The sequence below is a fragment of the Salmo salar genome, chromosome 05, assembly GCF_965601325.2.
Source record: "Salmo salar chromosome 05, fSalSal1, whole genome shotgun sequence".
Classification (NCBI taxonomy): domain Eukaryota; kingdom Metazoa; phylum Chordata; class Actinopteri; order Salmoniformes; family Salmonidae; genus Salmo; species Salmo salar.
In genome coordinates, this window is record NC_138295.1 from 64867765 (window position 1) to 64881055 (window position 13291).

The 13291-nt window shown below is 45.6% G+C and overlaps 2 protein-coding genes across 11 annotated transcripts in view; both read left to right on the plus strand.

Annotated features, from left to right (window-relative positions):
- The window catches only part of LOC145850388 (regulating synaptic membrane exocytosis protein 2-like), a 74650-nt gene extending 68230 nt beyond the window's left edge, over nt 1–6420 (plus strand). Inside the window, exon 4 of the mRNA XM_082974935.1 lies at nt 6129–6420. Within this exon, the coding sequence (XP_082831061.1) occupies nt 6129–6420 (292 nt within the window). The remainder of the gene's footprint in view (nt 1–6128) is intronic.
- The window catches only part of LOC106605391 (regulating synaptic membrane exocytosis protein 2), a 152306-nt gene that overhangs the window by 4491 nt on the left and 134524 nt on the right, over nt 1–13291 (plus strand). For 6 of the 10 annotated variants that reach the window (XM_082975398.1, XM_082975401.1, XM_082975406.1 and 3 more), the window contains exon 1: nt 7521–8200. The exons of 1 other annotated variant lie outside the window; for it this stretch is intronic. In XM_082975398.1, coding sequence (XP_082831524.1) covers nt 8079–8200 — 122 coding nt within the window. In that variant the 5' untranslated portion in view covers nt 7521–8078. Of the gene's footprint in view, nt 1–7520; nt 8201–13291 lie in introns of those variants that run through there. 3 more of the 10 variants (XM_082975399.1, XM_082975402.1, XM_082975403.1) reach the window with 2 other exon arrangements.

A 13291-nucleotide genomic window follows, 5' to 3' on the forward strand; every position in this document is an offset into this window, starting at 1 on the left:
AGTGGTTGTTCCACTGGATATCATAAGGTGAATGCACCAAATTGTAAGTCGCTCTGGATAAGAGCGTCTGCTAAATGACGTAAATGTAATGTAAATGCTTGAAAGCCAAAGAACACCATCCCAACCGTGAAGCACGGGTGTGGCAGCATCATCTTGTGGGGTGCTTTGCTGCAGGAGGGACTGGTGCACTTCACAAAATAGATGGCATCATGAGGTAGGAAAATTATGTGGATATATTGAAGCAACATCTCAAGACATCAGTCAGGATGTTACAGCTTGGTCGCAAATGGGTCTTCCAAAAGCGTGTGTGAGCAAGGAGGCCTACAAACCTGACTCAGTTACACCAACTCTGTCAGGAGGAATGGGCCAAAAATGTACCCAACTTATTGTGGGAAGCTACCCGTAACGTTTGACCCAAGTTAAACAATTTAAAGGCAATGCTACCAAATACTAATTGAGTGTATGTAAACTTCTGACCCACTGGGAATGTGAGGAAATAAATAAAAGCTGAAATAAATCATTCTCTGTACTATAATTCTGACATTTCACATTCTTAAAATAAAGTGTTGATCCTAACTGACCTAAGACAGGGAATTTTTACTAGGATTAAATGTCAGGAATTGTGAAAAACTGAGTTTAAATGTATTTGGCTAAGGTTTATGTAAACTTCTGACTTCAACTGTATATTTAAGATATAAAGTATATTCGGAAAGTATTCAGACCCCTTGACTTTTTCCAGATTTTGTTATTCTAAAATGGATTCAATAAAAGAAAATCATCATCAACCTACACACAAACTGAACAATCAGGGGAGAAGGGCCTTGGTCAGGGAGGTGACCAACAACCCAATGGTCACTCTGATAGAACTCCAGAGTGTCTCTGTGGAGATGGGAGAACCTTCCAGAAGGACAACCATCTCTGCAGCACTCCACCAATCAGGCCTTTATGGTTGAGTGGCAAGACGAAAGCCACTCCTCAGTAAAAGGCACATGACAGCCCACTTGGAGTTTGCCAAAAGGCATCTAAAAGACTCTCAGACAATGAGAAACAAGATTCTCTGGCCTGAATACCAAGCATCACGTCTGGAGGAAAGCTGGCACCATCCCTTCGGTAAAGCATGGTGGTTGCAGCATCCTGCTGTGGGGCCATTTTTCAGCCACAGGGACTGGGAGACTAGTCAGGATCGAGGGAAAGATGAACGAAGCAAAGTACAGAGAGACCCTTAATAATAACCTGCTCCAGAGTGCTCAGGACCTCAGACTGGGGTGAAGGTTCACCTTCCAACAGGACAATGAGCCTAAGCACACAGCCAAGATAACGCAGGAGTGGCTTCGGGACAAGTATCTGAATGTCCTTGAGTGGCCCAGCCAGGGCCTGGACATGAACCTTATCGAACATGTCTCTAGAGACCTGAAAATAGATGTGCAGTGATGCTCCCCATCCAATCTGACAGAGCTTGAGAGGATCTGCAGAGAATAATGGGAAAAACTCCCCAAATACAGGTGTGCCAAGTTTATAGCGTCATACCCAAGAAGACTCAAGGCTGTAATCGCTGCCAAAGGTGCTTCAACAAAGCACTGAGTAAATGGTCTGAATAGTTATGTAAATGTAATATTTCAGTTTTTTAAATATTTTTTATATTTGACAACATTTCTAAAAACCTGTTTTTGCTTTGTCATTATGGCGTATTGTGTGTAGATTGATGAAACAATCAAACAATTTAATCCATTTTAGAATAAGGCTGTAACGTATCAAAATGTGGAAAAAGTCAAGGGGTCTGAATACTTTCTGAATGCACTGTACAATATTCCATACCCCCATTCCATGAATTCAACTTTGACCTACCAGCACAATCCCCCACTGTCACAGGACACTATCACCCACTTACCCCAAGATGGCTCAATTTACCCTGTCCCTATGCTCAATTGACCCCATACCCAGGGTAAGTTGTGCCAAGAGACCACTTTTTTTGGACAAGCTGTGTTTTCAAAACTGTTACGTTTACATGAATTCTAATTATTTCCAGGGATACACAACATCCTGAAATATATGTAGATATCTTTGTTAGAAAGAATACTATATTTCCGTTGACATAGTGGTGCTAAATAAATAAAAAATGACTCAACTTACCCCACTCTTGCCTATAGCAAGCTGTGTCATGTGGTTGGTTAGTGAGGGTCAGGGCCTGGGAAAAGTGTAGGGTAAAATAAAAATCATAAAAGCTATGGCTCCTAGCAAATGACTTATTTTTTGAGAACGGTAGACAGTTTGATCATACAGATGTGTACGCATGAGGCCCATGATGCAGGAAAGACACATGGACACCGCTACCTAAAATAAGTCCAGCATTGACACACCCAAACACACAGACACACACACACACACACACGTAAATATACTAAAATACACCCACACACAACTACACATAAGCACAATACTGACACACAGACACACATGTACAAGCACACACCCACACACTATACTCCCACACTGGATGACTGGTGTCTTTCATCTTTCCCCTTAAGTCAAACTCAGCTAGAGGGATTCCCTAGCTGGTGAACTGACTGATGATGACTATAATACTGCATTCACTGTGTCTTCCTTTGAAGCAGCAGAAACCAGACATGCTGAAGAAGCCCTTGGCTGCAACTCATCACAATAACTAGATACACCTTTTGTGCTACTGTTCTCTAGGTATGTTTTAGCCAGGTACAGATAGTACAGGAAGATGTTGGGAAAGATCTTCCTGGCTGTATTATGTCACTGTTGTCACAAGGGAAAGTTGGAGACTGTACTGTTTCTTCCAAAAATGTACGCAAAATAGATCACAATCGTGATCTACATGTTTAAATAAAGAATACGAAAATAGACTGGCTGTTGGATTACACTTCTATGCTGTGCTTGTGAATCCTTTTTCTCTGTGCCATGGCTTGCTTGTGTCGTCACAGCTGATTTATTGTAATTCCATGAATGACCACACGGTGTCTCCTTCCTCTCTCCATAGTCCACTGACACGGAGCGAGAGCGAGAGAGAGAGAGAGACCCTGCACACATTTTTTCTAGTGCATCTCATACAGCAGAAATATGTTCCTCTAGTCCCCTCATTGTGTCATTCTGAGTCGGTACTCTGTAGTCCAGACCTGGGTTCAAATAGTATTTGTTTTCTATCAAATATTTACTTGCGCTCGATTGAGCTTGACTGGTGCAAAAGGAACCAACAGAATAGCCCCAAACATACAAAACCCTGCCCATCTGGAACTCTAGACAGGTTCAATCAAATGCTCATTGTATTTGAAGGAAAACGAATGCTGTTTGAACCCAGGCAGGTCTGGACGGTATTTCCAACAGTTCCATAACCCAGGGGTCAGTCATGGTGAGTTGCCCTGGGAGGAACAGATGTCCTCTTCCCACTCTCTCTGCTATCCTGCAATTCTGCCTCTCTGATCCTATCTGCCCCTCCCTGCTCCTTCCTGTCCTCCTTGCTCCTCCCTCCTCCTCTCTGCTCCTCCCTGCTCCTCTCTTTTCCTCTCTGCTTCTCCCTGCTCTTCTCTTCTCCTCTCTGCTCCCATCTCCTCCTCTCTGCTCCTCTCTTCTCATCTTCTCCTCTTTGCTCCTCCCTACTCCTCTTTGCATCTCTCTGCTCCTCTCTTCTCCTCCCTGCTCGTCCCTCCTCCTCTTTTCCTCTCTGCTCCTCCTTCCTCTCTGCTCCTCTCTTCTCCTCTCTGCTCGTCCATCCTCCTCTTCTCTTTTCCTCTCTGCTCCTTCCTCCTCTCTGCTCCTCTCTTTTCCTCTCTCATCCTCTCTGCTCCTCTCTTTCCCGCTCTTCTTCTCCCTCCTCTCTGCTCCTCTCTTTTCCTCCCTCCTCCTCTCTGCACTGCTCTCCTCCTCTCTGCTCCTCCCTCCTCCTCTCTGTTCCTCCCTCCTCCTCCCTCCTCCTCTCTGCTCCTCCCTCCTCCTCCCTGTTCCTCTATGCTCCTCTCCTCTCTTCTCTTCTCTACTTCCCCCTCTCTGCACCTCTCTGCACCTCCCTGCTCCTCTATGCTCCTCTCTTCTCCTCTCTGCTTCTCCCTCTTCACCTCTCTGCACCTCCTTGTTTCTCTATGCTCCTCCCTCTCCCTGTTCCTCTCTGCTCATCTCTGTTCCTCTCTGCCCACTGGAACAGGCTTCCTGATGGGAAGAGAGGGATTGTGGGCCGTATGTCGTGTTATCCGGTGCACTGTGGGCCCAGTGGGTGATTCACTCCACAGAGAGGCTTTCCACACACCACATACTGTACATGCAGCCACACACACACACACACACACACACACACACACACACACACACACACACACACACACACACACACACACACACACACACACACACACACACACACACACACACACACACACACACACACACACAGGTGGTGTGTTTCACTCGACCCCATTCCTCCTCCGCGCCTGTTCCTCTGTCGACCTTGTAAAGGTGTACCTGATGGGCCGCGTCCCCCCTAGTCCTTCACTGGGACAAACAAGCCTTTACCGTATTGTAGCCACTGTGGGGTTAGAGACACAACTCATTAAGCCTGTGTCCTCTCCCTCCCATTACGACCTTGTGTTGGGCTCTTTTTACTCCCAGACACACAGTAAGAAAAAGATTCATATTGACAATATTCTGCCCACTTGGCAGTTGACTGTTTGTCACAAATATTAAGAAATGTGATGGTTTTCTGCTTCTGGTGAAAAGTAGTGCACTTCTGGTCAAAAGTAGTGCAGTATAATGGGAATAGGGTGCCATTTAGGACATATTCAAACAGATATCGGAGTAGGACTCTGGGACCTGTCTAGCAGAGTATAATTTATTGAAACTGTTTTACCTTATAAGGTTTTAAAGGAGCAATGTGTAATAATAACTAACTAGCTGCTATGAAGCAATCTGCATTTTAACAATGAGCATTCTCACTGTTTAACAGAATTCAGCAAAATAAAGTTGTGTCCACACACACACACACACACACACCACACACACACACACACACACACACACACACACACACACACACACACACACACCACACAGTATCTCACAGTCAACAAAGACAGCTAGTTAATTCTGAGGTTGTATTTGATTACCAGCTAGATCAGGCTGTGGGATGTGAGCTCAGAGCTCACTGTGTTGTTTGGAGGCTCTCTCTCTCTATATATTCATTGACTTTATGGCTGAGAGGGGGAATGGTAGCAGTGAACGATTCTGGCTTTGGCAGCGCTGAGTTCAGCGGTGACACAAAACCGGAAATGGCCTGTCTGAGAACTCAGGGGATAATGGTGATGATGTATAAAATAGAACTCCCACTGCATAATCACCAAAAAACACTTTCATTAATCTAAAGAATGTGTAAATGAACTCAGAATCTATTCCACTGAAAGAGAAAGAGGACAAACCCAGCTGACAGCCTGTTTATAAGGTGAAATAACTTCAGAAAGGGTCCCATTTATCTTGGTCTCGGAGGAGTCATTGAAATGAACACACAGATACACAACCTCCAGGACAACAAGGTAGTCAGGGTGTGGAGACACTGATGAAACAGCAATAATTAGGCTGGGATTAGAATATAATTACCTACTTGTGTTTCTCAAGGTTTCCCATATTTATTTACCCAGCCCCAACCTTGGCTCAGCCTCAACCCTAGTCCCACCTAGCCCCAACCCTGGCTCAGCCTCAACCCTAGTCCCACCTAGCCCCAACCCTGGCTCAGCCTCAACCCTAGTCCCACCTAGCCCCAACCCTGGCTCAGCCTCAACCCTAGTCCCACCTAGCCCCAACCTTGGCTCAGCCTCAACCCTAGTCCCACCTAGCCCCAACCCTGGCTCAGCCTCAACCCTAGTCCCACCTAGCCCCAACCCTGGCTCAGCCTCAAACTAGTCCCACCTAGCCCCAACCCTGGCTCAGCCTCAACCCTAGTCCCACCTAGCCCCAACCTTGGCTCAGCCTCAACCCTAGTCCCACCTAGCCCCAACCCTGGCTCAGCCTCAACCCTAGTCCCACCTAGCCCCAACCCTGGCTCAGCCTCAAACTAGTCCCACCTAGCCCCAACCCTGGCTCAGCCTCAACCCTAGTCCCACCTAGCCCCAACCCTGGCTCAGCCTCAAACTAGTCCCACCTAGCCCCAACCCTGGCTCAGCCTCAACCCTAGTCCCACCTAGCCCCAACCCTGGCTCAGCCTCAACCCTAGTCCCACCTAGCCCGAACCCTGGCTCAGCCTCAACCCTAGTCCCACCTAGCCCCAACCCTGGCTCAGCCTCAACCCTAGTCCCACCTAGCCCCAACCCTGGCTCAGCCTCAACCCTAGTCCCAGCTGAGCCCCAGCCCCAACCCCAGCCTCAGCCCCCAGCCCAGCCCCAACCCTGGCTCAGCCTCAACCCTAGTCCCAGCTGAGCCCCAACCCTATACCCCAGCCTCAGCCCCCAGCCCAGCCCCAACCCTGGCTCAGCCTCAACCCTAGTCCCAGCTGAGCCCCAGCCCCAACCCCAGCCTCAGTCCCCAGCCCAGCCCCAACCAAGTTCAGCACATTAATATTGTATTAGTTAGCAGGACAAAAGAAACACAGCAAGCCAACATGAGCTTAAATCCAGCCCCTTACTTGTTATATTGGGGTCATGAAGGGAGATGGGTGTTTCCCACCCAAGCTAGTGGAGGTACCTGCAGAGAGGCATTACGGTGTGCCTGATAATACAGCAGCATGGAGGGCATAGTGAGTCCTCAGTCCTGTTTACCAAGTCACCAATACATCTGGATGTTTTGGGGGTTATGGTTTAAGTGACCTAATATTATTTTAAATCCACCTTTTATTCATCAAATGAACCTCTGTGTAAATGACAGAATAACTGTATGCTTGGTGTTTATTCTGATCGTTATATAAACCATTGATCAGAGAGAAGTGCAAATCACATCTAGGCATCTTTAGGCAATAAGGCACAAGGTGTGGTATATATGCACAGGGTGTGGTATATATGCACAACACAATGCGGAGTGCCTGGACACGGCCCTTAGCCGTGGTATATTGGCCATATATCACAAACCCCAGAGGTGCCTTATTGCTATTATTAACTGGTTACCAATGTAATAAGAGCAGTAAATATACATGTTTTGTCATACCCGTGGTACATGGTCTGCTATACTACGTCTGTCAGCCAATCCGAATTCAGGGCTCGAACCACCCAGTTTATAAAATTGAATATAACTTTCTTATACAGACGCTGTGCATCCATCCATCCATGCTGGCCTTCACTCTGTGTTAAAGGGCCCTTTGCTTAATGTCTGTAACTCCCATATGAGCGTGCTGCTCCCCTCTCCTCCCACTGAGGATCATCCAGTCTGATTTGTGAGTAAACTCTGTCAGACCCATTAGATTGGAATCCCTTCCTCCACCTTTTCTTTCTCTTCCCTTTCTCAGACTCTCTCCCCCTCTCCCCTCCCCTCTCCCAGAGGAAGTAGAATGCCTTGTCCTCCTCCCTTATTACTTATGAGAGCTGATGGTTGGCAGTCATATATGGCAAAAGCACTGACGACAGCATCTCTGCGCGCCCATGTATTGTATCTGCGTGCGCGGTCCAGAGTATGAGAAAGAGAAGGATACAGCAAGCGTGTGCGTGAACGAATGCTTGCGTGTTGTGTGTGTATGTATGTGTGTGTTTGTATGCGTGCTCTAATAGGCAGAGAGAAAGATGAGTTGAGTATGAGGCTGCCGCCGATGCACCGGTAAGTGAAGCTTGCTTTGCTGGAAGATGCCTCGCTGCTGCTTTTTTACCTCACCTCCACTGCAAAGAGATCCTGCTACAGCCCGATATATTTTGTCGGGTTAAGTTCGGAGCATTATGACTGTACATTCCAGCCTCGACTGCTTTTCATTTAAGGACTCTTTCTACCAAGATCAGGAGAAATATGGAACTTGATTGGCGTCTTCGCGTTTAATGCGTCCCTGGAGATAGACAGACGCGGGTCCGGACGGAGAGCGAGGCAGCGCAGGTGGATGTATTGTGTTTGAGGAAAAGGGCCATACTGAGGATAAAAGACACGAAGGAAAAAGGAGGAAAATGCAGTTTGATACATTGCGTCAATTTTGTAGCTCCGTTCTATCCCATTTTAATGAGGCTTTTACGCCGCCTCAGAACATTCTGCAGACGGAGCTATTCGAGCAGGCGTTGAGCAACATCGGGTGAGTGATTCCTTTGTAAGAATGTGTGATTTATGATGGGCTTCCCCCGTTGGTATGTCAAAGGAGCATTCGAAGAGAGGGGGTTTCGCTTATTGATCCATCCGCAGCAGGCTATGCGAAGACGTCGCCTTCCTTCCGGGGAGTTGCAGTTGATATTGCTCCTCGCAGAGAGAGATAGAGAGAGAGAGATAGATATATATATAGAGAGATAGAGAGAGATAGACAGAGATAGGGGGTGTTGTTGGATGGAACGGTCGTGAAACAATACAGCTAAAATGTGATAATGCTGAGATGTGTGTGTGTGTGTGTGTGTGTGTGTGTGTGTGTGTGTGTGTGTGTGTGTGTGTGTGTGTGTGTGTGTGTGTGTGTGTGTGTGTATTTCTGTCTCGATGTACCGCTGCTGCCGCATGTGTGTGCTGCCGTCATAGGCTGCTGTGCCTGCTTGCGCGGATAACATTACGGTATGTCGTAATATTGCTCCAGCCTCGAATCATTTGAGTCATTTGTGACCCTCATTTTCATATGCTATGCTATAGTAATTACCTCTATTCCTAACCCACACCAATACTGGATTCTTTCCCATGGCCATGTCAGCAGTTTTGTATTATCCTACAGTAACTGTGATTCTTGCTAAACACTGAAGATAATTAATGTAATTTACATATCATACATAATATTTTCGCTAAATAATCTTGGAAATTCAGCACAAATACTGCCCAACTTATACACTTATGCAGTGTGGAGGAATTCCTGTAAATGTAATAAAATGTGTGTGTATATGATGTACAGCAGAGAATGGGATGTAGTCTCTGGAAAGAGAAAGCGCAGCAGGCATTTTGTAGCCCAGAAACAAGCCTATAGATACAACATGCATCTTTCCCTCATGTTCTTTTTTTCTTATCTCTCCCTCAGAAATAATTCACAATGTGGCCTCGCTAGCTCTCTGCCCCCTCACATTACATATACCCAACAGCACCACTCTCACTCAGCCACGCAGGTGTGGTTTACACAGACAGCTGCCTATATGTGTTCCTACACTAGCCTATCATCATCATCATCATCATCATCACATTTTGCAGATTTACATTTGATACTATTTAAAGGGATGCTTCAGGATTTTGGCAATGAGGCCCTTTATCTACTTCCCCAGAGTCAGATGAACACGTGGATACCATTATGATAAAGGGCCTCATTGCCAAAATCCCAAAGTATCCCTTTAAGCCTATAAGGAGGATATGAGGATACGATGGTAGCCTAACTAACCCATATCCGTCCAGACACATCAGTGGAGAGACAGGAAAGACTGGAGGACAGGCATTGCCCTGTCAGCATACTGTACTGTATATTAAAGGACCAACTAAATCATGACCACTTGATACAAGATCAAGAGACTGTCACTGTTCCTCAAGGCCCATATTCATAAAGAGTCTCAGAGAAGGAGTGCTGGTCCCCCCGTCCATATAATCTCATTCCATATGATCTAAAAGGCAAAACTCATTCTAGATCAGCACCCAGAGGATCTCAGAGATTGAACGAGGGCCATTGTCTACCTTATGATTTACGGTGTAGAATTTGTCCAGTGATTTCTAGTAACCCACTGGGCACAGACATCAGTTCAACTTCTAGTTTTGATTGACATTTTGTTGAGTAATGTGAATTCAAAGGGAAACCAACCACAGCAGACTCTCTCTCTCTCTCTCTCTCTCTCTCTCTCTCTCTCTCTCTCTCTCTCTCTCTCTCTGTCTCTCCCCTCTCTCTCTCTGTCTCTCCCTCTCTCTCTGTCTCTGTCTCTCTCTCTGTCTCTCTCTCTCTCTACATGCTGTCTGCTGCCTCACTAATGGGTTCTGCATTGAGATCCATCTCTATGTGTTATGCATATGTATGTCAGTAGAGGTTCTAATGGGGTCCACAATCTGTTGTTAGAAGTCCTGAATGAATGCTTCTGCGCCATGGCGTGGTGTGGGGTCGCTTCTCTCCTCCTCTCTGCTGTGGGCTGTATCAACCCATTGGCTTGACAGATTCCAGGAAACGCTTGCCTCCGACCAAAAGCAACACATGCAGCTGATGTCAAGCCTGATCACTGCATAATAGAGGTTGTGCAGCATTATTGGAATTGAATAAGTTGATTCAATACACCCCCCCCCCCCAAACGACTATGTTTGCAACCTCACCATGTACCAGTTTGTTTATTATCAGTTTATTATCATGTGTCTCATCACATGAAGCCATGGACAGTGTCAGAACTGCTCTTCACTGTGCTCTCAGTCACTCAGCTAGTCATAGACCTCAATCATCATTTTACTTCCTCCCTCCTTTCCGCCAGTTATGAGGGTGCCATGGTAACTCTGTTTGATCAATAGTAGTTCCTAGTGCTTTTTGAGGTCAGTTGGGCTCGGGTTTGATAAAAAATAAAAACAAATCACGTTTTTTGATCGTTTTTTTAAAACATTAAATATGCTATGCATTATGAGGGTTGAATGCTGTAACAACAAAGAATACAACTATGAATAAAAGTCCCATGATGGTAGTGACTGGCCATTACTGCTTCTCACTTATTAACCAGCATTTATTCACATTTACTTTACTTTAATCAAATATTTCAGTTGTTGTGTATATTACATTTGTTTTATTTGATGACTTTATTATTTAATTCCAAGTCATGATCTCATCTCTATAGAGCTGCTGCCTATGCTGTCTGCCAAAATCACTATTTTAGTGGTTCTTCAAAGTAAATAATACTTTTATGACTGCTGAATACCAACTATCAATCACTTAAATCATGTATTTTCAGGTAGAGATACCTCACCAAGCAGCTGCTCTATCCCTCTCGATCGCGCATTCTTCTTTCTTTTAGGTAGCAGGCGTAAAAGATACATACTTGACATGTAGGTGCAATTATGGTCATTGTAGTTAATTACCAGGGTTTCTGCACTAAACTATGTAGAATATTGGCCTGTTGGAAACTACAACTCCCTACTACATCGCACAGTTCAGGGTTGATCTGATTTATCTCAGAAACTGCGTAATGTGCGCATTGAGCTCATGGAAAATAACAAATGAAATGGAATTTAAATAATTGAACCAATGTTGGTCAATTAGTTGTTTAAAACCCCAAAATAACCGAAATGTCGGTTAATCGCTCAGTACTAATCAATAGAGGGGATGAGGTGTCCCCTATCTGTTAATCCTGGTGTTAGTCTGGTTTGGTCTGGAACCAGGGAAGCCCTCCTTCCCCCCTCCCTCCCTCTCTCGCTCTCTCACTCACACTCTGTCTCTCTCCCACTCTGTCTGTCTCTCTCACTCTCACTCACTCTCTCTCTCTCTTGTTCTTCTGCTTCTTCTAGCAAGAGTTTAGTGAAGTGGTGAGTAGGAAGATGGAGGGGAATACACAGTATGTGGATCAGGGGATTGGGGTTGAATCTAGAGAGGTTGACATGAGGAGGAGGAAGATAAGAAGAGGAGGATGAAAAGGCAGAATACAAAATAAGCAGAGATGAGGAGGCAGGAGATAAGAGAGGAGCGGAGGAGGAGGAGGCTGAGATACACAGGCATCAGTCATCATAGTGACAAAGATAGAAAAGAGATAGACAGACAGGCTGCAGCTTTGGGACTCTGCCATCTGACTGTGAACAAGTCTCATTTGTACCCTATTTCCTACATAGTGCACTACGTATAAGGGCTCTATCCAAAAGTAGTGAACTAATACAGTATAGGAAATAGGGTGTAAGCAGACTAGAGACCAGAGTGGGAATCCATATGCTCTGCTCTTACAGGATAGACCTCTTGGGTATGTCCCTGCCGCTGAAAAACATCCCCACAGCATGATGCCGCCACCACCATGCTTCACCGTAGGGATGTTGCCAGGTTTCCTCCAGGTTTCCTCCAGACGTGACGCTTGGCATTCAGGCCAAAGAGTTCAATCTTAGTTTTATCAGACCAGAGAATCTTGTTTTTAATGTTCTGTGTGTCCTTTAGATGCCTTTTGGCAAACTCCAAGCGGGCTGTCATGTGCCTTTTACTGAGGAGTGGCTTCCGTCTGGCCACTCTACCATAAAAGCCTGATTGATGGAGTGCTGCAGAGATGGTTGTCCTTCTGGAAGGTTCTCCCATCTTCACAGAGGAACTCTGGAGCTCTGTCAGAGTGACCATCGGGTTTTTGGTCACCTCCCTGACCAAGGCCCCCGATTGCTCAGTTTGGCTGGGCAGTCATCTCTAGGAAGGGTCTTGGTGGTTCCAAACTTGTTCCATTTAAGAATGATGGAGGCCACTGTGTTCTTGGGGACCTTCAATGCTGCAGACATTTTTTGGTTCCTTTCCCCAGATCTGTGCCTCGACACAATCCTGTCTCAGAGCTCTACGGACAATTCTTTCGACCTCATGGCTTGGATTTTGCTCTGATATGTACTGTCAACTGTGGGACCTTATATAGACAGATGTGTGAGCCTTTCCAAATCATGTCCAATCAAATTAATTTACCACAGGTGGACTCCAATCAAGTTGTAGAAACATCTCAAGGATTGTCAATGGAAACAGGATGCACCTGAGCTCAATTTTGAGTCTTATAGCAAAGGGTCTGAATACTTATGTATATAAGGTATTTCTGTTTTTTATTTTTAATAAATTAACAAACATTTCAAAAAAACTGTTTTCACTTTGTCATTTAGGGGGCATTATGTGTAGATTGATGAGGAAATGTTTTTATTTAATCAATTTTAGAATGAGGCTGTAACGAAACAAAATGTGGAAACGGGAAGGGATCTGAATACTTTGAGCCAGAGAGCGAGAGCCACCCATCCATAGGCACAACTACAAGGGTTATAAAGCAACGAGGTTAAATTGCAGTTTGTAGTTGGTCACAGGATAGCAGTGCTCGCGTAGTAGGGTACACATGATGTCAGGACACCACACAAACAAAAATACCTATAGTGCTGCTACACCTAGGAACGGCCATGCTCCTCGAGGAAAGCGAAGCACACAGAGGGGTCGTGGCGCGAACAGGGAGCACAACAAGGGATAGACAACAGAGGACAGTCTCGGAATGTGACAGGGACATCTGGGTTCTTTCATGCTCACACAGCGACACTGATTCTC